Source organism: Cadophora gregata, assembly GCF_030347475.1.
Source record: "Cadophora gregata isolate MNR1 chromosome Unknown scaffold_2, whole genome shotgun sequence".
NCBI classification, from domain to species: Eukaryota; Fungi; Ascomycota; class Leotiomycetes; order Helotiales; family Ploettnerulaceae; genus Cadophora; species Cadophora gregata.
In genome coordinates this window covers 3,466,383-3,490,678 of record NW_026695925.1, presented here as the reverse complement: position 1 = coordinate 3,490,678, position 24,296 = coordinate 3,466,383, and the positions used below count along the sequence as shown (strand labels likewise).

Genomic DNA, 24,296 nt, shown 5'->3' with positions numbered 1-24,296 from the left:
GGGGGGCGGGCCGTGTCTGAATCGCATCCGAAAAGCAAACAACAGCAAAGTGTTATGTGTTATGTGTTACCAAGACGGGCACGCGAACCATCCAATAGCGGTAACCCGACTGCTTTCCCACACTATGCCTATATCGGTCAAACATGCATTCAAGAAGTTTAAGAAGTACATCAGTTTTCAAAAAGGCAGCACTCAATTGGTCCGGACTGTCTTCCCGTCCCGCGCCATACGTTTGCTATTGTCCACTGTCCACTTCCTCCCAAGTGAGCGGTTTTTGATCCTCGACCAAGCCAAAATCCGAAGTCGAGGCCAAGTAACTATGAAACTCCGAAACATGCAAGATTCGATGTAGCTGAAGCCTACTCCGATCGTGTGGCACAAAGGATCGAACCTGGGCAGGTTGTGTGTGGTACGGTACGTCGCCAACCGAAGCCGAACCGTGTACCTGGAGAGCGGTTCCGACAAACCCGGAGATTGTAGCGGAGGGACTCCGAAGCATCAGTTACCAATCACTAAGCAACGCTCAAACTACTTGCTGTCCTGCTTGATTATCCCTGCGGTGAGATGCATCTTCGCTCTATGGAGGTACTCTTGCGCAGTGCAGTTAGTACTGGAAGCAAAATCCCCTCTGGCGAGAAGCCGTCAGAAGCCTCCACACCTTGGCAACAGCTCAACCGACTGAAGCCATTGAAGAATTGGACTTATATCCTTACTTGCTATATAGCAATCCACTCGAAATACAGCTAGAGCTATTCCTCAACGTTCGAGACTGGAATTTAGAAGGGTCCAGACTCCAGGCCAACAACCTAAATATGGAGCATCTCACATGTCGGCAAGTTCCGATTCAAGGAGGAAAGTTTAAAGGACTGACTTTCAGAACCCAGCATATTCTATTCTCGTCTGGCTTATGAACGATATTTTTCGGGTCAAATGGAGCGATCCAGTGAGATCTTCCACCCGCACGACGTTCGTTGACCCACATCAGAATATCTCGAATGTACAGAAGAGGCTGAAAAGCGAAGTGACAACGTCATGCTCTTAATACCAAACCTGCTTCTGCGCTACGAAGCAAAGGCGCTGATATCGGGGTTTGGACGCCTTCACCACGCCAGAACTGGATTTAAATTTCGAAGCACGGGCGCATCTTGACGCTACAGCCACGGTGGACTGATTGGAGTGAATATCCATTACTCCAATATTATGCTCTCGAAATCAAAGCCAGTTGCCATTATCTGAACCGAAAAGACCCGAATTGATTCTCTCTCGCTCAATGATATCAGTCAATGGAAGGAGATTGCAAGATGTCACGCGACACTACCCCTTTATTCGATGGACTGACATGATTTTCTCCACCCCATGGGTCTGATGAACTGCCTGCCGGGGTAAATCTCCTAAACCCTGGTTGTGGATATTCCCGCTGTCAAATGCCATGAACGCAGGGTTACAGTTCCACAGTGCAGTGACCAACCCACGTGGTGGTGTGGTGCTGCTCCGCTATGGTTGCGACCCAAGGAATCCTCCCGAGGACCCCAAAACTCTGAAAACCCCTGAGACCCTTACTGTGCGATAACGTGGGGGGTTGCCATTGATCGCTCATCTTCAGATCCAACCCTGCAGATCATGCTTTGCAGATTTTTCGATATTCGGGCTTTGATGTCTCAGTGACTGAGTAGGACAGGGCAGGTCCGCTTTCGTATTCGATCGTGGATACTATTGGCTGAGAGTTTGTTGGAAATTATCGTCCCCAGAATATCGATGTGAGATTTTCTCGTTTCTTGATATACTCTCCCTGTTTACGTTTCCAGCAATTTATCGCTCAGAGTTTTCCCAGGCTCCTCATCGTTTACCGCCCTGGACCATGGAGGCGAATATTGGACGCCGATGGAACACTGCCATTGAATGAGAGGGCCCCTCTTCCATGACTATCACTTTTCTGCATGTGGAAGGATTGTCAATTCACTTCGCAATATATATTCCGAATGCGAGACTACGGAATTTTATTAGCAGTCTAGGAATTGGGAATAATCTCCAAGATCTACCCTTCAAGTCAGAGAGCCGGTGATCATGGTGCTTGATCTCCACCGCTTTGCCACGGCTCCAGATTAAGAACATCAAGCGATTCTCGGTACGGCCGGCTCACTTCAATACTTCAAGGCAGCTGAGCTTAACGTGCATGAACGATTGCCGAGGCAATGGTTCTGTGGCCGCCACTACATGCCAGAGACTTCAGCCAGATGCCAACATTTCGACTCCTCGTACGACTTCCTTCGTTTGCAAGACATCATGACGGAGTCGGGGGTTGATGTGATAGTCAACAGCTTTGTGTATGGATGACAGATCTCAGGTCAATTTCTGTCACTGCATATCCACGTCCAAGATTATCATGACCAGGATTTCTCATGTCCGAGCGGCCACGACCGGCCACGAGGTGCTTCGATGAGCTTCATCCCTTGTGAATATCATCGAATCATTACAGATCGGATCTTAATGTCCATGAGACACTGGTCTGGGAAATCTCAATTGCCCTTTCTGGAAGTGAGAAATACGCACAGTCTGGGGTGCCATGCAGTATTGAACTTTGTGCAAGTGCATGATTATAGCTTTCTGCCCTTTTCTCGATGTTCCACTACGATCTCCACTCGATGCTACCGTCAATCGTTAGCCTGGCTAGGAGTCTTCTGCCACATGGTTTTTTAACAAGGTAACAAATCGACTGCGCTTGCAGTGGATATACTCATTTCCTGTACTTTGTCTAAAGGAGTAGCAGTTGACGGAAACCGCCGAGAAGTTGTTGATTCGTCTATTTACTCCAAAAAGAGATACGATGAAGGTAGGTTAGATCAAAGACATTCTTCCCGAGCCACTTATGGCAAAGGCGTGTTCCATTCCTGCCCCTAACGTTTACCATCGGAGTCGTCAGATCTTTGCCCCTAGCATTGTTCTCGATCGCGGACATGGCTCCAGACTCTGCTCAAATACGAACTTTGAAGCTAATGAGAGGCCTCTCATCACTTGCATAGCAATACATATGCATGACCAGCGGGCAATATTGGGAGTCCAAGTCCAGGAAGTGCCAGGTTTGCCTTGTGATCTTCTCTCCGGGCGGTTAGAGAAAGGAAAGTATCTTTAGACACGGCTTGCATACGAAATCTTGTTGTTGTTCAGTAATTTGAATCGATGGGTGTTGTCCTTCGTACCATTTTGCATCCCGACAAAGCTGTCAAGTGCTGCTTTTGCGTAGGAGGAAAACCTTCCCGGCTAGGAAGGGGGCAAGCCGCCAGGGCACCATGTATCGAGAGCTCTACAGCATCGCAGGGCGTGGCGAGTAGAGATACTCATAAATTTATCCCTCCAAGTCTGTGGAAATTGCAGTTTCAACCATGCATCTGCCGTCTCTATCGCTGTTCATAGCCCAGCAATCCGGCAATGAAACCGGGTAAACAAAAGCGGCTGCATCCGGGCTTCCGATGGTGCGAGATGCGGAGAACCGAGCATATCTTGTTGAGTCTATCACGACAGTTACAATCTCATCTAAGGCTAATTGCATCCTGATGAGGTTTGTTGCCAAGCAGAGATGCAATTGCCTAATTTCGAGTCCACTATGGAAGCTCTGTATTGCCTGTGTGAATAGGCAGTAAGTCATCAGAGATACTCCTCGAGTTCATACTTTTACACCTGAAATCCAAGATTTGTGTAGTCATGAAATCCCATTCTTCACCTTATGTCACAAGTGAGATAAGACCTCACATTGATCCTGCTGTGAGAGCCACATACCACAACAATGCATCTTGTCTCTTTCTTCCTCCTGGTACCCTCCATCCCTCTCGTTTTCGCAGCTCCTGAAACCCACCTCCAAAAACGAGCTGTAACACTAACCATCGACGTCTCCAAAACCTACCAAACAATCGACGGTTTCGGCTTCTCCGAGGCCTTCCAACGCGCCAACCAAATCGTCAACCTACCACTCCCCAAACAACGCCTCGTCCTCGACGTCCTCTTCAACACCACCACGGGCGCCGGCCTCTCCATCCTACGAAATGGTATCGGCTCCTCCTCCGACTCCCGCTCCGATCTCATGAACTCCATCCTCGTCACAAAGATGTCCAGCCCGTCCGCAACACCAAACTACACGTGGGACGGGAAAGACTCTGGGCAGGTGTTTGTTAGCAAGGAGGCGCAGAAATATGGTGTGAAGACTTTCTATGCCAATGCGTGGAGTGCGCCGCCGTTCATGAAGACGAATGGGAATGAGAATAATGGCGGGTATCTGTGTGGTGTGAGTGGACAGGGGCAGGGCTGTGGGGATTGGAGGCAGGCGTATGCGAATTATTTGGTGCAGTATGTGAGGTTTTATGAGGGGGAGGGGGTGAAGATTACACATCTGGGGTTCTTGAATGAGCCGGATTTTACGTGAGTTCAACTTTGTTTCTCATAATTTTTTTTCGCGAAAATCTAGATCTTCGAATAGGAGGATCAATGATTGGTAATGGACTCGGAAGGAAGTAAAGAGTTGAAACCGATGGCGAAAGTAAACAAACCTCCAAACACACACAAACGCGCTAACACCCTTTCCTTTCCTTTCCACAGCGCAAGTTACGCATCCATGCTCTCATCCGGCACTCAAGCAGCCGATTTTATCAAAGTTCTCTACCCAACTCTCAAAGCAGCCAATATGTCGCACATCGCCATAACATGCTGTGAATCCACCGGCTGGAGCGACACCATCAACAAAGTCTCGCAACTGAAAGCGGCTGGAGTGGAGAATCAGCTGGGTGTTATAACTTCGCATACTTATACGTCTAATTTCAATGGGCCGTTGAAGACGGCGTTGAAGGTTTGGCAGACGGAGTACTCGGATTTGAATGGGCAGTGGACGATGGCCTGGTAGTGAGTGTTTGCTCCCCTTTCTTTGCTGGTTGGAACATTTTCGGTTTTTACGTCCGGTGTTTCTCTTCCGCTGTTTTCGATTCCTTATACATGGATGGACGTCACAGCTTTCCTTTCGTTTCCTCGATGAGCAAAGCTAACGCGGATGGTACACTCAGTCAGAACGGCGGCGCAGGTGATGGAATGGTAAGCAGGAGCCCCTTCCATTTCCTCATAAATGCAATGACATCCTTATAAAATCTTACAAAGTGCTTTATTTATATTCCTGTTTCAACTCTTGGGAAAGCTCTCATACTAACTTCACATCTCCGTACACGCAGACCTGGGCCAGCACCCTCCACAACGCCCTCGTCAACAACAACTGCTCCGGCTACCTCTACTGGGTCGGCACCCAATGGGGCAACACCAACGAGAAGATGATCAAGATAGACGACACCACAAAAGACGTACAGATCAGCAAGCGGGTCTGGGCTTTCGCGCAGTACAGTCGGCATATCCGGCCCGGCGCAGTGAGAGTGTCTGCGACGGGGGCGCCGAGTGGTGTTAGTGCGAGTGCGTTTGTGAATGATGGTGGTAGTGGGAGTTTGGTCGTGCCGGTACTGAATACGGGGACGGGGAGTCAGAGTGTGAGTGTTAAGGTTGGAGGGGGGTTTGTGGTGGGGGGTGTGAGTGCGTGGATTACGGATAATTCGAGGGAGAGTGAGTTTGTTCTTCCTTTTTTGTCTTTCTGACTCGGAGTCTACCTTGCTTGTGGTCTTCTTCTCATGTTTTCATTTCTATATCTGCCAGGAGTTACGCCCCTAGTTTCTTTTTGGCTTTCTTTGTTTTTGGTGGAATCGTCGTGATGTCTCGTTTGATGGTAAAAGCCTAGTCAACTCTGTACTGACTTCGAGTTCCTCTACAGTGGCGAAAACGGATGCGGTGCTTTCGGCTGATGGGTTGGTGACCGGCACGGTGCCTGGGAGGAGCTTTGTGACGTTTGTGCTGACGAAGTGAGGAAGTGAGGTGCTGTGCGAGTGACAATGTGGTTATCAGATCGAATTGAATCAGCAGCGCGCGGCACAAGCTGACCATTGTACAAGTTGACCTGTGTCTTTCTACTTCTTGCTATGCCAGTCTGATTTACTTTGGAGAGAGATAGAGGTGAAGCTTTCCTTACTGATACAAGATCTTGCAGCTCGCTCGCTCGCTCATCCATAACCAGGAAGCTGTCGGCTTGATTCCCAACTGGCTTTCTACACCTTGATGCCTGAACCTCCTCCAGCAGTAAGAATTAAGAGAACATGATTTCATTAAAGGCATCTCTTGGTCTTTGAAGTGTTCAGCTTGTCTATAGCAAAATGGACTTATTGACAGATATATAGTAAAGAAAGCAACGTACTTGCCCGTGAACAGAACCAGAAGAAAGACATAACCGGATTTCTCAGACAAGTCTCTAGCCAAGATGTCAGTTGAGATGTCCATTTCAAGCTTACTCCTATTGGGCCATCCTCATTCTCACGCTCGACACCAAAATGCAGGAGGAGGAGGAGGAGGAGGAGGAGATAAGTGCAATCTCCAAGAGTCAACCGACAACATTCTTAATACGCCGACCACAGTCTTGAGAGCTCCCCAGATAGATGGAGATCGAACCCATGTCGTCTGCTAAGCAACTTATAGTGGAATAGGCATTTGCACTTTACCCACAAGTAGCTGCGCCGTACAAAGCTGCAAATGAGATTGACAGCAGAACGCCTGAAGAACACACTAGTAGATGAAGAATAGACAATCATATGCTGGCTGTATGAGACCCACCGAGACGGAAATCCGAGAACCCAAGGTCAGAGCCGAGTAAGCCATGCGAGGGAAATGACTGCAACTTCCCTCCTGTCTAAACTTTAACTTACACATAAACATGAGCGATGACTGGGGGAACAAAAGCAGTCAGTCACTGTTCAGCTACAGTAGTACTCGTATCTCGATGTGAGATGAAGTCATCCAAACACCCTTGCCCTGCCCTGCACACCTTCTAGAAACGACTTTGGCGAGTCTACTCTGTAGATCAATCAACACCCCCCTGGTCACACTGTAGATCTTTTCCCACCCATCTATACCTATCCCCTGGTAACCATGTAAGTAAATTTGCCATACGAGTAAATTACGCCAGAATATTCCACACAGTAAGTGAGGTTACATCAACCCCACCTCCCACCCTGCCTCAAGCCAAAAAGGTACGCAATCCGTACTCGTACACTGATGGTTTACCAGATAAACCACTCTAAAATACAGTACCGTGCAAGACACAAAACATGCAACATGACGATTTCCATGACGTCCAATCTCACCACCCCACCCCATACAGTATCGACTCTCGACTCTGATCACGCTCTAACTTACTCCTCCTCGCCTCTCCTCTCCTCTCCTCTCCTCTCCTCTCCTCTCCTCTCCTCTCCTCTCCTCTCCTCTCCTCTCCTCTCCTCTCCTCTCCATTCCCTCTACCCCCCCAACCCCGCGATAAGCTTGTACCCGTGTATCCCTGTCCTGTACACTTCATCGTCATTATTCTCCCAAGTCATCCACGCCTCGTGTATGTATCTATTCATCCAGCACTTTCCAAATCTAAACCGCTGCCCGCACCCCTCCTTTCTGTTCCGTCTCTATCTCCACCTCCAGCTACCTACCTACCTTACGAAAGCAGAAACCTACAGTACTAGTAGGTGCATGGGTACATGGGTGGGTGAGTTGCGTAGGTGGTGTGTGCGATATCCTCGTAAATCATCATAACCCATATTATTTACTACTGTATTTACTCTCATTGGCATCCTGTTGTCTTGTCTTGTGTGCAGGTCTGTACAGTACTGTATGTAATCTTACGTAGTTTGGAAGGGCAGATCGCGTCGGGATGCCCGTCCGCTCCCCTTCATCTTTCATGACGAGTCTGCCCTGGTCTGGACCCCTCTTTTTCATCGTCCTGTACCCCTGACGAGAAACCTGTTTTTTTTTCCTCCTTTGGCCTGTCTTTTCTCCTGTCTGTCTGGGGTGGTAAGCGAGGCAGGGCGGGGTGGCGAAACGCAACGGCGGGATGAAAAGAAAACATGAGGAGGGAGAGAGAGGAGGGGCAAATGCCGATGTGAGCCGACTGTGCTGTGCTGCGGATGGGTCGATGGGATGATGTGACGACGCACCACGTAACATAGGTAGCAGACATTGTAGATGGGTTTTATGAAATTGGTAGATTGGTAGATGGGGAGATGGGTGACTGAGGAGGACGATGGGTAACCGAGGACTTGTGAGGAGAAGGATGGGCTGAGGATTTGATGAGGTAGAGTGAGAAGGTAGAGAAGTTAATATATAATTGTCGAGGATGGAAGAAGGGAGAAGAGAGTAACGACATTCAAAGAAAGGAAGCAGTGATTGCTTAAAATGTTTCTTCTTGATATGGTTGGTATTATACAATACTAGTATAAACTCATTTAACCCTGAAAGCATGCCGACTTCTTATCTATCTGTCTTGCATTCCACCCCGCTGTTTTTGTGATCCCATGTTTTCCGTCTCCTCGCTCCCAAGTATACATACGGAGGATATATCCCATCGTTCGTTCAATCATTCAATCATCTAAACGCCGAAGGCGCCATCCCATCCCAATCCTAATCCATCTATCACCACCAGGTATCAAAACAACATACTCAAACACGTCCATCAATCAACCATCCAGTAAGCCCCTACTCCTCACTCGCAGCCCTCACCACCGAGCCCTCCCCAGAACTATCACTCCTACTCGACTCCCTCACCAACCCACTCCCCATCCTCTCCCTCTCCATAGAACTCAACCCCACACACCCATCATCCACACTCCCCATGCGACTACAGCCAGGACTCACCCCGGAGAAACAACTCCTACTCTTCCCACCATCAATACTATCCCTCCCCTCCCCACAGACCTTCCACTCAAACGCCCTCAACACCTCCTGCTCCTTCTTACTCCCCAACTTCCTCCTACGGCCATGCGGCCTCGCCGTCGGCGCATCCCACTCGTTCTGGTCCTCGCGCTCCCAGGATTCAATCCGGCGCCTGTATTTGTCTTCCTTGGAGCGCTTGCCCCATGTGAGGGTCTTGGTGAGTGTGAGCCGGGAGGGGGTTTTCGACAGTGGGAAGGTGGGTGAGGTGGATATGTGGGAGGAGGTGGTGGTGCTGTGGTGGGTTGGGGAGTGGGTGAGGTTGTCGATTGCGGTGGGGGTGGTGATGCCGCTGTTTGGGGCGGTGGATGCGGCGGAGGAGGAGGTCGAGGAGCGTTTTGTGCGGGTGAAGAATCCCATATTTTTTTTTGGAGGGTGGTTGTGTATGTTATTTGAGTGCGGCCGAGTTTATTGCAGGTCAGAGAAGTTGTGAGGACTCGATGTCTTTTGTGAGATGAGAGTGACGGCACTCGGTGCAACCCTTCCGCTGATCAATTGTGGAGGTATCGGCTGGATTCGTATCTCGTTTGTCGTTTATGACCGAGGTGAGGCGCAAGGATGAGGCTGTGTGGTGTTTTGTTTGCCGGGTAGGTGGTACGGAAGTATCTCGAAACTCTTTCAAGGCGAACTCAATTCGAATTGAAGAGAGAAGAGTGGAGGTGTTTTGTAGGCGGAAGCCGCTTCTTCGTATATGACAGAATTCCTTGCTTGCTTGATCGTCTGCAAGTTGTCTTAGAGGTTACAGTTCGGAGCGGAGGAGTACAGCAGGCTTGGCCTTGACGTACGATCGACCAGAACACGAAAAGACAAGAATGGTTGATTTGAGTGGAGAGTTGGAATGTTGGATAACGGTAACTGAATACGTATCTGGGGAATCAATGGGGGATGGGGGGGAAGCTATACTTATGTATGGCAAGGTATGTGTGTATGAGGTAGGTAGGTAGGTAGTAGTGGGTATGGAAAGAGAAAAGCCGCTGATTTCAGCGTGAGGAGGATCCTACACGAAAGGAAGCTGTGCTGCTACTCATCTAGCCCAATTCCACCCGACCCCTCCCCTCCCTCTTCCATCCCGCATCCCCACCATTCGCAATCTCCAACCAGCCATCACCCTCAGATTGCCAGCCCCCTGTCCCTCCTCACACCTGCGCCCTGCCCTCCAAAAAACGCCAGGCAAACTGAGGCAAGTTTCTGATCCCTACCTCCTATCTACATCCTCCCACAGTAGCTCCCCCCTGTCTTTTCATCGTCAGTCTCCCTCACTACTCCCTCCCTCTCCAGCTCCCACAGCCTACCAAATCCGCCACCCAGGTCCAAGTTGCATCGCAGTTGCGCAACCAGGCAACCCCACCAAACGCCGACTCTCTCCAAGCCATCGTCCCATCCAATCACAGCACCCCTCACCACACAGGTTTTTCCGTTGCGGCTACATGGGGAAACCCGGCTAGACTGAGCCCATCGGTCAAGGCCGGGCTCACGGGCGAGACCAGATCGATCTATTTCTTCCTTGCTGCACGTGAGATTTCCCCTACTGTACAGTACACGCGAGACACGCTAGAGATCTGCGCGATTTCTTTTTTTCTCTGGTAGCGGGCTGGTGCGCAGACAGACCTGCGATTTTCAGCGAGGGTTGTGGCGAAATTCCTTGAGCCACCACCACCACCACCACGACCAGGAAGGACATTTACGGTCCGTCCGTCACGGCGGGAATATGGGGAGAAGCGCCGGGTAAGTTTTGTTGGGGAATAATGTTAGTACTGTAGAGGGAGTGTTTAGGCCCGATTTTGTGCGGGTTAGGGGGGCGGCGTTTATCGTTGGTGTTTTGGGACTGGATTTGGGGGAGATTTGATGGAGTTTGCGGGTGCTGCGTGGTGATGGTGCTAGGTATGGAGAACTGGAGTTGTGGAGGATGAGGAGATGAGGAGATGAGGAGATGAGGAGATGAGGAGATGAGGAGATTCATTGCTTGACTGCTACTAAATTAACTACCTTACTATCACAACTACTGGCCCAACTACTACGCTGCGTACTGATACTGGAGATACTGGAGAAGCTGGAGGTATGGAGTGAGTTCACTAGGTAGCTCGGGTGGGTAGGTAGGTAGGTACTGCTGATCGAGATCTGGAGATGCGGGTTTCAAGATGCGGGATACTGCCCGCGATAGCGGCTTTTTAGCCCTTTCGACGTTCTAGAAGCTCTCTTCGACGCCTCTGTTGAGATGAGATTTCCTGTCCCAGTTTCTGACCGCGTGTTTGAGGCCAGTGGCTTTTTCTTTCATTCTTTTCTTGCATTCTTTGCCATCCATCTATTCCTTTCCTCCCGTGGCCTTCCCATCACGCTTCAACTCTTGCTTACCTTATCTTCGTTTAGTGAGGTAAGAACCTAGATGTAGGTAAATCTCGAACTTGCCTACCCACCCACTTGGAAGTAAATCTGCAGAACTTGATACTGTAATGATCATTAAGCGAATGAATAATACAGTAAAAACGATCTAAGACAATACTGTATTATTGGAATGGTATTCGACACCCTGCCATCCCCTTCAAAGTTCTTCCCCTCATTCATGAGACAGACATCCCGTCCTCTCACTCCACCTCTCCCAGCTAGGCGGGAAATACCTTATTCCCGCCTACCTTACCTTACCTTACCTGCCGGCCCAAACAAAAACACACTACAGTACTTGTACTGTAAGATAGTCTTGGCAGAGTACCTATGAAGCCCAACAGCAATCTCCCCCTGCGGGAGCAGCCCCCGGAGGGCCAGCGGAGCGTCACCACACTCCTGAATCAAAATAGTATAGTAATCAGAACCATGAGCAGAAGGACAAGTAGGAAAGCATTTTTCAATTCACGCTCAGCCAACTTGCGTTTTGATATAGATTGAGAGGTAAATGGTACATTTAACGCCGACTACTCTGACCCACGCGTGCGCGACAGAGGGTGTATCTGGAATCAAACCTTGTGGTGTAACTTACCAGGTGGTGGGCGTATGTCGAGACCTTAGGATCATGGCACATCTACGACCTAATGCGGCTGAGAACTTGGGAGTTTTCAATCAAGGGTAGTGTTGTAGTTTATACGTTGGCTGATATGGTATGGTAAGACTATTGGGATGTAGAATCTGTTCCATTATTTGGTGGTGTTTAAGGGGGAGGACAGCAGCTGCAAGTAAGTCTCTTCCCTCTCAATCTCCCCGTCAACCTCCCCATCTCCCTCCTTCATCAGGAACTCTGACCTTGCTTGCCTTTACTCGCCTTTACTCACCTCGTCAATTCAATTCAATTCAATTCAATTCAATTCAATTCAATTCAATTCAATTCAATTCAAATTCAATTCAATTCAAATTCATGCCCTGAACAGACTAAATCCTTTAACCATCTTCCTCATCCCAGATGAACCATCCCAGCTCGCCCAGTCATTGCGCTCGCCCAGTAGTGCGCTCGAGGCTAGCAGACCGCAGACAGCATAGCATGAACGACATGTGTGTCAGGTGGAGACTTGGATCAGACGGGTTCTGAAACGCGATGGGGGTGAGGGGGAGGGGTGGAATATTTAGGCGAGATTTTTTTGATGGATGGATGGATGGATGGAGAATAGGGAAATAGGCGAGGGAAAAAAAAAAGAGGCGAGGAAAAGAGTTGGGATGGTTTGGGGGCGTGGGATGGTGCGTGCGTACGGAAGCGGCTGCGGGAGAGAGACGACTGACGACAGATGACAGATGATAGACAGATGACAGATGACAGACAGATGACGGATGACGGATGACAGACAGATAGATATTTGGTGTTGGGGGAATTATGGAGGTAAGAAGATTCATCGCAGTTCTGATATTTACTGTGCAGTAGGCTAGGAGATGGAGGATGAGAGAAGGAAGATGAAGTTAGGTCGAAAGTACTGTAACTGGTTATAACAGATATTCAACTGAGGAAATCACATATTTGTATAGGAGACTACTGATTTGCCATTCATCAAACGTCTTCTTCATACACTACGTATAGATAGACATAAGACATGAGATAGGTATCCTAACTGTGCGCATAAAGAAGCAGATAAAAACTCCAGCCTCGGTTCTACCGTCGGCGTTTCCCACCCCATCCCGCCCAATCCCATCCTCTACCCGCCAACCCACTCCCAACCCCCCAATCCAATGAACAGGTTACTCAATCAAGAGCACCTGTATTATCTATACATACTTACATACATGGGAAAGAATAAAAGAGGCAGATTATCTACCCTCCCCGAGCCCCGAGCCCCGAGCCCCAAACTCCAAAAATCAGATAGCCTTCCGTTCGGTCTCAGTTGGTCATGACGCGCACGTGAAGCGGAATCATGCGATGACAACGACGTTGAACTGGTTCTGATTCTGGTTTGTGACGAAAAGCTGCTGGCTTGGCTGGATGATCAGCGCAGGATCGATGAATCCCCGCGAGTTACCGAATGTTGGCGCTGCGACACCGAATGGATACAAGTTGATTCCTTGAGCCTGGAGCGAGACGTTTCCACCTGGAGTATACGATCCGAACTTTGGTGCTGCGAAGCTTGCTGAGCTGGCGGCTCCTGATGGTGAGGCGGCTCCCTCAGCGGTAGGTGTGGGAACGTTGAAGTCGCCGATGTTCATCTGGGAGACTTCGGTGATTTGGACGAAGATTTGCTCCGAGGCGGAGGGGTTGCTTTGGATTTGGCGGGTGAAGTAGCGGGTGTTGCGGTTGTTTTGGTCGCGGTTATCATTCACTTGTGTGAGGATGACTGCGACGGTGTTCTGGCTGTGTTAGTCTTGGTTGCCACACAAGCGCGAGAGTTACATACCACGTTCGGGTTCACATTCAGGAAAGTGTTGATGCGGATGTTGTCGATGGCAAACTGCAGTTGCTGTTGAGCAATGAGTTGTTGCTGGATGGCTTGAACCAAAAGAAGCTCTGCTTGTAATTGCAACTCGGCGAGTGCTTGAGCATTCGATAGTTGCAGGATGGTGATCGTCTGCTGCTGGATGATCACTGTGCTATCAAATCCACTGACGAAGTTTGTGACATAGTTGTTGCTTCGTGGAGTGACAGATCTTGGTGTCCATTGAAGTCCCCGCGCAGCAGGGGCCCCCACTTCCTTCTCAAATCTCGAGTGCAGATGAGGAGCTGGAATATGTCAATGAAGCTCACTTCATCAAAGATGGAATACTAACCAGCTGAAGCAATGGCGACAAGGCCGAAGATGGACAAAGTGTTGAAGAGCATGATTATGATTGAAGGATTGACTGAAGATTCAAGATTAAAGAATGTTTTGTAAAGATTGTGGCGGCCGCTGGGGCGCTCGGGAAAGAATGAGAGAGTTCGGTGGGAGGGAAGGTTGAAGATGAATGCAGTGATGGACAGAAAGTCCCTAGATGTAGATATCGTTTAGTTATTATACTCGCCCATTGTCTTGCTCGCCGTCCAACCCTGGATACGATCTTTCCGGAACCATTGTTTTCCGTCTCTTGAACTTACCCCATGAGCATAATCAACCCCCAGTTGGGCTCTTCAGATCAAGGGTTAGCCCCTCTATCTTCCTCACCAGAGCTCAATGCGTTCAATGAAGATTTTCAGCCTACCAAGAGAAGACCCCATCCCCGCTGTGGGTATGATTCACAGAAGAGCTCGACACAAGCATAACTGCCAAGCCGGTACCAAAGGCTATCGACGTATCTGATGTCGGGCCATGCACCGTTGACAACCCCACGAGGTGAAGACGGGATGGCAGGAGAGCGTAGGAATTGAAGCTTAAAAACAGAGTTGACCAATTGAGGGCCTTGAAGAGGATGGTGAAACGTCGAGGCGCAGAGGCTTGGCAGCCCTACACCCTGTCGGTCTCGAGACTGTATCGAAACCCGCTCGGTATCAACGACGACATATCTCGGGTCTTTCGCAACGTCGATCGTGAGAGATGGCCATTTTGGTATGGTTCAACGTTGTATTAACATGCTTAAGTTGATAAGACATAGAACAAAAACTGGGACATGTGGACCACACCCAAGGAGAAAAAAAATCCGATGTCATAGCAACCGGTGGTAAAAGGTGCGACTTCACACCCATAGACCACCAAAATGTTTTATGGTACGACTTTTGGCAGGTCTAAGCCTCGATGTTACCAATGCGACAGCAAAATCAAAAATTCTCGTCTGAGGCAAGCTCTCGTCTGAAGGCTCAGACGGCATATGCCAGAATCAGCTGGACGCGCTTTCCCATCTCCAGCGCACTCATGAGACGCGGCTAGCTGGATTAATGAGGCTCTTCATCTGGATGATGGATGTATAACATGTCGCGCGACACGAGAATGTGTGAGATTTGCAACCAGGAAAGCCGTAACGAAAGATGCTCCGAATATGTGACTCTTCATATGCAATTCAATGAAACAGAGCTGGGGGAATGTGCAGACGAACGATCAACCTCATGATGTGACTGATGTGCCTAAAAACCCGGGCGAATGTAACCAGAAAACGCTACACATCAATGAAGCTCTTCATGTGTGTCACAGACGAGGATCCGCAATGGAAGCGGGAGGCATGACCCAGCTAGAGGCCATCGGAAGGATAGATATATGGTAACGAGATTTCCTGACTCGAGAGGCAGCGGTGATGGTATCGATTCTGTTTGATTCTGGCCATCAAACATCCTCGACATGTTCACGACGAAGATGTTGAGTCGGGTGTTGCCAAGGTACAAAGCTGGAGTCAGGAACTGGTGGAAAGAAGTTCGGGCTTGACGAGGTGAGGCTGAGGTCGCACCAGCCACTCCAGTCCAGTTCCTCCCCAGCCACACCAGACCGTATCGCACCATTCCTATCGCAGACTAGCGCTCGCTTAGTTGATCTAACCAATGGGTGAAGCTTCAGTCGGTGAAAAATAAAATTTCTTGAAGCTTCACCATCAAGGCCCAAATATCTCTACACGCCAATTGTCCCCAACACCACAAATTGAGATGGCATACACACCAAGAGGAGGTCGCGGCGGAGGAGATCGAGGAGGACGAGGAGGATTTGGCGGTGGACGCGGTGGTGATAGAGGCGGACGAGGCGGTTTCTCGAGAGGTGGTGGCAGAGGTCAGTTTCACATCCCCGCGACTTCAAATTGCCCCAACGTCTGGATATTTGGGGTCGCAGGATTCCCCAATGCCTTTGCGCGTTGTTATGAGACCAAGTGTAGCTGACCGGAGGGTAAGGAGGTCGAGGCGACAGCAGAGGCGGTCGTGGTGGTGGACGAGGCGCACCTCGCGGAGGTCGTGGTGCACCGAGAGGACGTGGAGGAGCTGGAGCAAAGGGTGGCGCAAAGACCATCATTGTAAGCTTGATTCCTCGGCTCGCGAGATCGCAAATTCTAATCTACGCAGGAACCCCATCGTCATGCTGGTATCTTCGTCGCTCGTGGCAAGGAAGACATGTTGGTGACCAAGAACCTTTCCCCCGGCGAGTCAGTCTACGGCGAGAAGCGCATCAGCGTCGAGAACTCCGGTCCAGCCAACGCAGACGGAACCCCAAGTGTCACCAAGGTCGAATACCGTGTCTGGAATCCTTTCAGAAGTAAGTTGGCAGCTGGTGTCTTGGGTGGTCTGGATGAGATATTCATCAAGCCTGGAGCAAAGGTCCTTTACCTCGGTGCTGCCTCTGGAACCTCCGTTTCTCACGTCGCTGATATCGTTGGGCCTACCGGAACTGTGTTCGCTGTTGAGTTCTCCCACCGCTCTGGTCGTGATTTGATCAACATGGCCACTCACCGCACAAACGTTATCCCAATTATCGAGGATGCCCGTCACCCGCTCAAGTACAGAATGTTGGTTTCCATGGTCGATGTTATCTTCGCAGATGTTGCCCAACCTGATCAGGCCCGTATTGTTGGATTGAACGCACATTTGTTCTTGAAGGTTGGTGGTGGTATCGTTGTTTCCATCAAGGCAAACTGTATCGACAGTACCGCTGCACCAGAAGCTGTTTTCGCCAGAGAGGTCCAGAAGTTGAGAGAGGAGAGAATCAAGCCCTTGGAGCAGTTGACTTTGGGTAAATGCTGCGATCCTCTTCTCCATATTCATAGAGCTAATCATATTCACAGAACCCTTCGAGAGAGATCATTGTGTTGTTGTCGGTCGCTACGTACGCTCTACTACATAGATACACTGCTTCGTCGCGTCTCTGGGTTTCTCATATTGTCAGGAATAAGGTTCTTTGTTTTCTCCGGTGTAACACTCAGGTCCCTGGCGTCCAGGTTTCATAGGGTTCTACAAAAAGATTGTCAAATACGCTCTGGGATCTCGTTCATTTTGCATGTGCCCCCCCAACGGAGACCGGATGTATGCGCTATCATTCAACGGTAGGATTCCTCTTGGATTAGCTATATCAGCTTTTGTATTGTGTCCTGCCAGCAGGAGCACCGGCAGGAGCAGGTGTGCGACGGAGCTCAAGGTCTGATTGGCACATTCCGAGCACGAAACCAAAAGCAAATGCTTTAAGTCATCCACTCCCATCAAACATATTTGTTCAATTTATTGGTTCATTGGAGTTCCTTGCAGACGAACAATTTGGGTAGATTTAATAACGCTCAAGAGCCACGTTCCAGTTTCTGCAGTTGCCACTAAGTAAGTCAGCTCACTAAATCAACTTTTCCATATCAACTTCAATCTTCTCTATCTTCTCCACCACCTTCATTATCTTCTCAACTCCCATTTCTGATTTCGATACCACTTCTAATCCCACACTATCCCCCATCTCCAAGACCTTCGACTGCGCACTCGGCTCCCTGATGCCATTTATCACACAATCGGGAAGTAATTCTACTGATTACCGCATTCTTCATCTCCAGACTAATCTCCCCACCCTATGCATCAGAATAGCATAGAGAATAGCCACAGTGAACACCTGCTTTGCACTGGTAGTCCCTTGTTCTCGAGTATATGGATCGGAACATATGCAAAAGTATCTCTCAAGCTATTGCCGTATGCCTGTCATGGCAAGTGTATTGAAACAGAGCACCTCGCACACGCGGAAAGGAAATGTATTCTTCTGGGGAAAGAGGAGGTCAATTTGATTTGCGTTATTATTGCTGATACATTGCATGGATCTATCAGGATACGGAGGTCGTTTGAAACGGTCTGCAGTGCTTCGAAGAGAACATCTCAATGGACCTGTGACTACAATGTTGATAACTATGATCGGGACTCGAAGGGTTCTGACGATCTATAGGAACCCTTGAAAGTTATTTCAGCAGCCCATTTAATTTCAAAATTGGAAATCGGTAAATCTCCAGAAAAGCTCATAACTTCATCATCGTTCACCACTTCGGACCCAGAGCATGCCACACGAACAACAGTTTGCCTTCTTGTACGGCACTATCACTCCATGGCCACCATGATACATCATAAAAAGAGACTTTTTTCTTATTCCCTGCTCTATTTTTAGCTGGTTGATCTTGTCCATTAGTTTGTATCGCCGGCTCTTGTATTGGATGGGGTGCGGTAATGTCGACTGTGGAATTGTATTCGCACAGGACAATACCTAGCAGGTAATCTCTTCGCCTCAGGCGCAGTAGATCTGGACTCTGATTCTTTTCACTGGAGTTTTGATAGCTGTGGGAAAAGAGCAATTTTTGTACGTCCCGAATTTCCACCACACTTCATTTCGAACCTGGGTCACAGTGAACGGATAATAAACCGACATCGTCAAAACATACATACTGTGTATTCAATTCGTACTTACTACCAGTCATAGACAGTTGTTCTATGACTCGCTGTGTTTTTCTAAATCGAGCCCTCTCCATATAATTAGACAGGTACATTAGCGCTGGACTTCACGTTTTTGATGGAGTTTGTTACTTTCCAACCCTCTACTATGCTTATAGCGACAGGATCTAGCACTATCATCCCTTACTGTAGCTAGGTAATCCTCACGTGCAAGCTTTGTGGTTCTTATGTTTAGTATAGATTTCTCTTGAATTGTCAATTGCCTAATAGCACTGCAAACAAATGGCTATGCCACCATAAAAGCTCAATGCCTTTTCTGGAATATCGTTTTTTACCGAACTCTAACGATGTTCAATAGAGAATTGGAAGTGCGCGTCACAGAAGCAGAACACGTTCATGAAAAACGAGATCTGTTGATATATTTGCGGAAACTACGAGATAGCGAGATAGAAAGAGAAGGACTTGTGAATGTCGGAGCAGAAGGGTACTCTCACTGCTAATGCAAAGGATGAGTCTACTAATTGGATACTTCTCGATTAAGCGATGCTGGTTTCTAGTATATACCTTTGGTAAACCTGGCAGTATTATGAGATTGTAAGACTTAATACAGGAGAACTTGTGGGTAGTCTCTATCCTCCTTTGACCAGTCACAACTGCTGGTTGTGCAGCTAAGCGAGTATTTTGTTTACCCTTTCGGCAACCAGGGTACTACACAACAGTGGCAGGTGTAGTTCAACTTCGTGCCCAAACACTCATGGGAATCGAAGATTTAATTCCTTCACACGAATTCTCACAAATGGGCAGGTCCTTGCGAATGTCACACAAGCATCCCTACATGGTCGCCCAGAACTCCCAGCTATTTTACACCCTCAACGCTCTCCCCCTCAACCCATGTTCCACTCTTGCCACCTTCTTTCCTGATCACTCTCAATCCCTCGATACGCATCCCTTTGTCGACAGCTTTACACATATCGTAAACTGTGAGAGAAGCTACGCTGGCTCCGGTGAGGGCTTCCATCTCAACGCCTGTCTTGCCGTCGCATTGTACTGTGGCTGTGATGTTGATGCTGCCGAACCTGCTTTCTCTCTCCTTCTTATCATATCCGCTGGTATATGGTTTAGTTTGTGCGTTTGGTTTTGTTTTTATTGTTGAACTGTGGAGGTTATGTTGAGGTGCATCGGGAGAAGGATTGTTGAAGGGATACGCATCGCCTTGTCCCGTTCCTTGCCAGGGCACAGAGACACTCTCTCCCCCTCCCTCTCCCTCTAAGCCCTTTCCACTTTCGATAAATTGCTCCCCGGCCTCTTGGCCAACAACCTCCAACTCAACACTCACATGCGTAATAGCAATGGGATGACACAGCGGCACCAGGTCAGCTGTCCGTTTCGCAGCCATGATCCCCGCTATCCTCGCCACGGATAACACGTCGCCCTTTTTCATGCTGTTGTTGCGGATTAGAGGGAGGGCAGTGGGGTTGGAGAAATACAGTGTGCAGACTGCGGTGGCGAGGCGGGTTGTGGGAGCTTTGTGAGAGATGGATACCATGTGGGCTGTTCCGGAGGGGGTGAGGTGTGTGAGTTTTGGGGTGGGTGGTGGTTCTGATGGTGTGGGTGAAATGGATCGAGTTGAGTAGAGACGGAGACTTGACGCTGGGGAGGATGTGAGGAGGTGGGTTGGGATTTGCTTCCAGAGAGGGTGGGAGCATGAGATTGAAGTGGTTCTCAGACATGGATTTGGCGCATACTTCTTGGTGGACAAATCATCTGATGGGGTTATGTGTCAGTGAAGAGACTTTGGCAAAGCACACACTCATGGTTCATGTGAATACATTATTCTCGTGATATCATGACCTACATACATCATTGCTGGGTATACACCGAAAGCACGCCGCCAATGCAAAAGCCCAATCGTAACTTGGAAGACCCAATATCAAGAAGATGGAAGACCTACCCACCTATCAAGATCATTGGCCTATTCTTCATATTCTCCAGTTCTCCCATCCCAGCATGCTTTTCCTTCTTGCCCTTCACCGCAATGCCAATGATGTTTAACAGTTCTCGCTCGGTCTCTGTACCACCCAATGAACTTCCAGATGCTGGTAAACCTTGTCGTCTGTCCATTTCGATCTGTTTCATGGCTTCGAATACCTCTTCGTCGATTGGATTCCCGTTGTTGGATTTCCGGATCATGTCTCGAAGCGAGACTTCATCATTGCCGAAGAGGCAGACCTTCAAGTTGCCATCGCTCGTGATTCGAAGCCTGTTGCAGCTTCCACAGAAGTTATGTGTCATGCTTGTAATGAACCCTATCCTTCCAGCAAACCCAGGTATTTCGTATGTCTTGCTTGTATCGTTCTTGTGATCCAGGACCTTCCGCAAACCTGGGTACTTTTCTCTGATCATATCCAGCATTTCTTGAAAGCTGAGCATCTTCCCTTGGCTCCATTTGTTACCATCGAACGGCATGTATTCAATGAACCTCACTTCTAGGTCTTGTTCTCGTCCCATCTCCACAAATGGTATTATCTCCCTCTCGTTCATACCCCGCATTACCACGCAATTGATTTTCAGCTTGATGCTCGCCCCTAGTTTGTTCATTTCTAGTATCCGATTTATGCTCTTCATCACCGCTTCGAAGCCTTTCCGCCGCGTCATGATCTGGAACTGCCAAGGGTCGAGAGTATCGAGACTAAGATTCACGCCTGTAAGTCCTGCCTCGACCATGCTATCCAGCCTCCGGTGGAGGGCAATGCCATTGGTGGTCAAACAGAGCTCTTTGAGTCCTTGTGATCGGAGTGAACCGATTTGGTGCATCAGAGGAAGAATGTCTTTTCGTACAGTAGGTTCACCACCAGTCAGTCGTATTTTGGTGACGCCTTGAGAGACGAAGGTAGAGGATAGTAGAAAGATTTCGGGCGTTGTGAGGAGGTTCGGAGGTGGCGATTGAGGGACTCCTTCTTCTGGCATGCAGTAAAGACATCGCAAATTGCATTTCTCTGTTATGGAGATGCGGAGGTAGTCATGTTGACGCTGGAAGGTGTCTGTGAGGAACGCGGAAAAGGGTTTAGCATTCTTGATTGCCTCTCTCCTCGGTTGGACAAGTGGTTCTGGAGGAAGATTATGGCGAGGATATTCTTGAATTGCAGATGTTGCAGAGGCAATTTCTCTCCGTGAAAGCTGTGTAGCTGATCGTAAGTGAGGGGCAAGCTTCGCGGATCTCTTCACAAAGGCAGCCATAATGCTGGTGAATGCTGAGCCGATCAACAGTTGTTTATGTATGGTACCATCCCAGACCGTCCTGATGTGTAAACACTAAGATTTCTTGCAGTAATTGCAAACATGAAGAGAAGTGACGGTCGTTTTGCTCCGGAGAAGGTTGAGATTATTCATGGAAGTGGGGGATTACTCAGGCCGCCTCGCCGCCAGAATCGGCTTACGGCGTTATCAGTGTTATCGCAAGCTTATCGGGCCCGAGGCTTGAAGTGGAAAAGACTGGCCCAAGGCTTGGCATTGGACAAGCATTTGGTGCAGTTGGTGCATCAAAAGTAAACAAACCAGTCTTTTCAATCCCAAACGTCTCAACAATGGAGCCCACAATAAGGTTCTCGCGGTCGCTCAAATGTAAGCAGCTTGCATCCCGCTACTTGTGATCTAGCTAACCATTGCACGAAATGTAGCATCCACTCAATCTCTCCCCAGTCCAGATGGCGCATACATTGCGACGATTCTCACATCTAAGCTCAGTATTCGAGCGACGCGCTCTCTGGAGGTAACACGCGTTATATCACTTCCACCCGAGCTAGCATCGTCCGTATCTTGGTTTCTGTGGTCTGCGTCGTCAAGTCGAATACTTCTAGCTTCTGCGGACAGCATCCGGGTTTACTCGACGACAAATTCTCAATTCTCTGCTACCATCTCTAATCCGACATCAGGCACCACCAAGATTGCGTATGTATTGTTCGGGGCGGATCATGACGAAATATGTATCTTCTCGGACTTTGGACTGAAACTGTCTATCTGCAATCTCCTTACGTCGAAATCGGTAGAGATCAACTCGCCGAAATTCTACAGTCAAGGAGTCGCTGGGAGAGGGCTGGCATATCGACCAGGTGCCGGGAACTTGGCTCTGTTGACAAGAACAGGAGGGAAGGACATTATAAGCATACATTCACGAGATACCCTGGACGTTAAGAGGTCGTGGTGGCCGGATACCGCTGACGCACAAGGAATACAATGGAGCGCTGAAGGTAGGTTCCTGGCTGTGTGGGAATCTGCGTCTCAAGGACACCGATTGCTGGTGTATACTGCGGATGGTCATTTGTTCAAGGCTTGGAATGGTCCCATACCCACATCAGAGGAAGATAGTGATCTCACGCTGGGGGCTGGAATTAAGCTTTTCGACTGGAGCAAGAATGGGCTGCACATGGCTGTTGGAGACTTTACCGACAAAGTGACAGTCTTGTCTGCGCCGTCATTCTCGGAAAGCATGAGCGTTGTTCATACTACAGCTGTTAAACCTACTGAATCCCTCCAGGTAAAATTTACTGCCAGGTCGTACGTTTGCCTGCTGACTTGAAAAGATCTGGCAAGAGCAGATAAGCCCGGCTCCCAATGGCACTTTAATTCGGGAGTTTATACCAGCAAACCAGACAATATGCCCACCAACAGCAGGAGCCCCTATTACGAACAATGCCGATCCTAAGACTGGCACAAACTTCATGTCATTTGACAACTCCGGCACCCTTCTTGCAACCAGGATTGAGAATTTGCCAACAACTATCTGGATCTGGGACATTGGGACTCGCATACTTCGAGCGGTAATGATCATGCATGCGCCTATCGCCAAAGTAACGTGGCACCCCTCAATCAACGAAGTGCTTATGATCAGGTGTGAGGGCGATGAGTCCCGAGGGCTGGTACACATATGGGAGCCTTCATGGGACCGACCAAGGATTGTCGACTTCCAATCCCAAATACCTGGTGGGAAGCTGCTGGGGAGAACGATATGTCGCTGGCTGAATGTCAACTCTCCAAGTCCGGCCATTTTTTTCAGCGATTCTCAGGATTACATTTTGGCCTCTATCCCAAGTTCAGATGACGACGAGGTTCCGTGGCAGGAGGCTGAGTTGCAGGGTTCGGAAGCTTATGGTCAGCGCGAGGAGAGCCCATTAAATCTTATACCAGCCGACGAGAAGAGAGGCCACGTCACTATTGAGGATCTCATGGAGGACGAAGGAATAACGGCAATGAGCGGTGGAAGTGACGAGATGGAAGACACATTTCGGTTCCGAAAGTTCGTGGAGCCTACTGGAAACAGGTGATCTAGAGTTGAACATAAGGTATGCACGGCATCAAATACCGAAGCCGCCTGACTCTGAATCGTCATGTCATCCCGAGGTCTAAACCTCAACCAGCAAAGTGCGGTACCTGACACTTCGTACCTTGCACGGTGTTGCACAAGAACACGCTACAGCCATGCATCTGGTACCCCAGACTCCAGTTTTGTGGTAGTCTGGTTACCCATGACTCAGGGACAGAAATCAGCAAAACCTTCATACCTAGGGTTTTCCGTTACGCTTAAAGCCATTTCGGTGCTTACAAAAGGCAATAGGAGTCCGATCCATGTGGTAATCGTGCACAGCACGCTACAGTGGATAATCTCGTGGAATAATTGAACGAATTACGGTAAAATAGGTAGCGGAAGCCGGTTTTAGAGCCACGAATTTCTTTCGCGCCACAGTGATACTAACAACACGGCACAGAACATCGTGATGTCCAG

At 49.0% G+C, this 24,296-nt stretch overlaps 7 protein-coding genes across 7 annotated transcripts; 3 read left to right on the top strand and 4 right to left on the bottom strand.

Annotated features, from left to right (window-relative positions):
- Positions 1-3,781: 3,781 nt before the first annotated feature.
- On the top strand, positions 3,782-5,883 carry ONS95_008431 (uncharacterized protein; the record flags this gene model as incomplete). Its single annotated transcript, XM_058501985.1, has 5 exons — positions 3,782-4,410; positions 4,588-4,887; positions 5,046-5,073; positions 5,208-5,586; positions 5,792-5,883. 5 exons carry the CDS (start codon positions 3,782-3,784, stop codon positions 5,881-5,883), a joined length of 1,428 nt encoding a protein of 475 aa, XP_058363307.1.
- Positions 5,884-8,589: 2,706 nt separating this feature from the next.
- On the bottom strand, positions 8,590-9,183 carry ONS95_008430 (uncharacterized protein; the record flags this gene model as incomplete). The annotated part of the gene is made up of 1 exon (XM_058501984.1): positions 8,590-9,183. One exon carries the CDS (start codon positions 9,181-9,183, stop codon positions 8,590-8,592), a length of 594 nt encoding a protein of 197 aa, XP_058363306.1.
- Positions 9,184-13,146: 3,963 nt separating this feature from the next.
- On the bottom strand, positions 13,147-14,047 carry ONS95_008429 (uncharacterized protein; the record flags this gene model as incomplete). The annotated part of the gene is made up of 3 exons (XM_058501983.1): positions 13,147-13,578; positions 13,626-13,948; positions 13,996-14,047. The coding sequence occupies 3 exons, from the start codon at positions 14,045-14,047 to the stop codon at positions 13,147-13,149; spliced, it is 807 nt and encodes a 268-aa protein (XP_058363305.1).
- A 357-nt stretch (positions 14,048-14,404) lies between these two features.
- On the top strand, positions 14,405-16,952 carry NOP1 (Small subunit processome complex component; the record flags this gene model as incomplete). The annotated part of the gene is made up of 3 exons (XM_058501982.1): positions 14,405-15,890; positions 16,010-16,841; positions 16,894-16,952. The coding sequence occupies exons 2-3, from the start codon at positions 16,226-16,228 to the stop codon at positions 16,950-16,952; spliced, it is 675 nt and encodes a 224-aa protein (XP_058363304.1). The 5' UTR covers positions 14,405-15,890; positions 16,010-16,225.
- A 2,077-nt stretch (positions 16,953-19,029) lies between these two features.
- On the bottom strand, positions 19,030-20,327 carry ONS95_008427 (uncharacterized protein). Its single transcript, XM_058501981.1, has one exon. It carries the CDS (start codon positions 20,061-20,063, stop codon positions 19,374-19,376), a length of 690 nt encoding a protein of 229 aa, XP_058363303.1. The 5' UTR covers positions 20,064-20,327; the 3' UTR covers positions 19,030-19,373.
- Positions 20,328-22,057, bottom strand: ONS95_008426 (uncharacterized protein). Its single transcript, XM_058501980.1, has one exon. It carries the CDS (start codon positions 21,752-21,754, stop codon positions 20,465-20,467), a length of 1,290 nt encoding a protein of 429 aa, XP_058363302.1. The 5' UTR covers positions 21,755-22,057; the 3' UTR covers positions 20,328-20,464.
- Positions 22,058-22,101: 44 nt separating this feature from the next.
- ONS95_008425 (uncharacterized protein) lies at positions 22,102-23,838 on the top strand (the record flags this gene model as incomplete). Its single annotated transcript, XM_058501979.1, has 3 exons — positions 22,102-22,138; positions 22,195-23,051; positions 23,098-23,838. 3 exons carry the CDS (start codon positions 22,102-22,104, stop codon positions 23,836-23,838), a joined length of 1,635 nt encoding a protein of 544 aa, XP_058363301.1.
- Between the last annotated feature and the right edge of the window lie 458 nt (positions 23,839-24,296).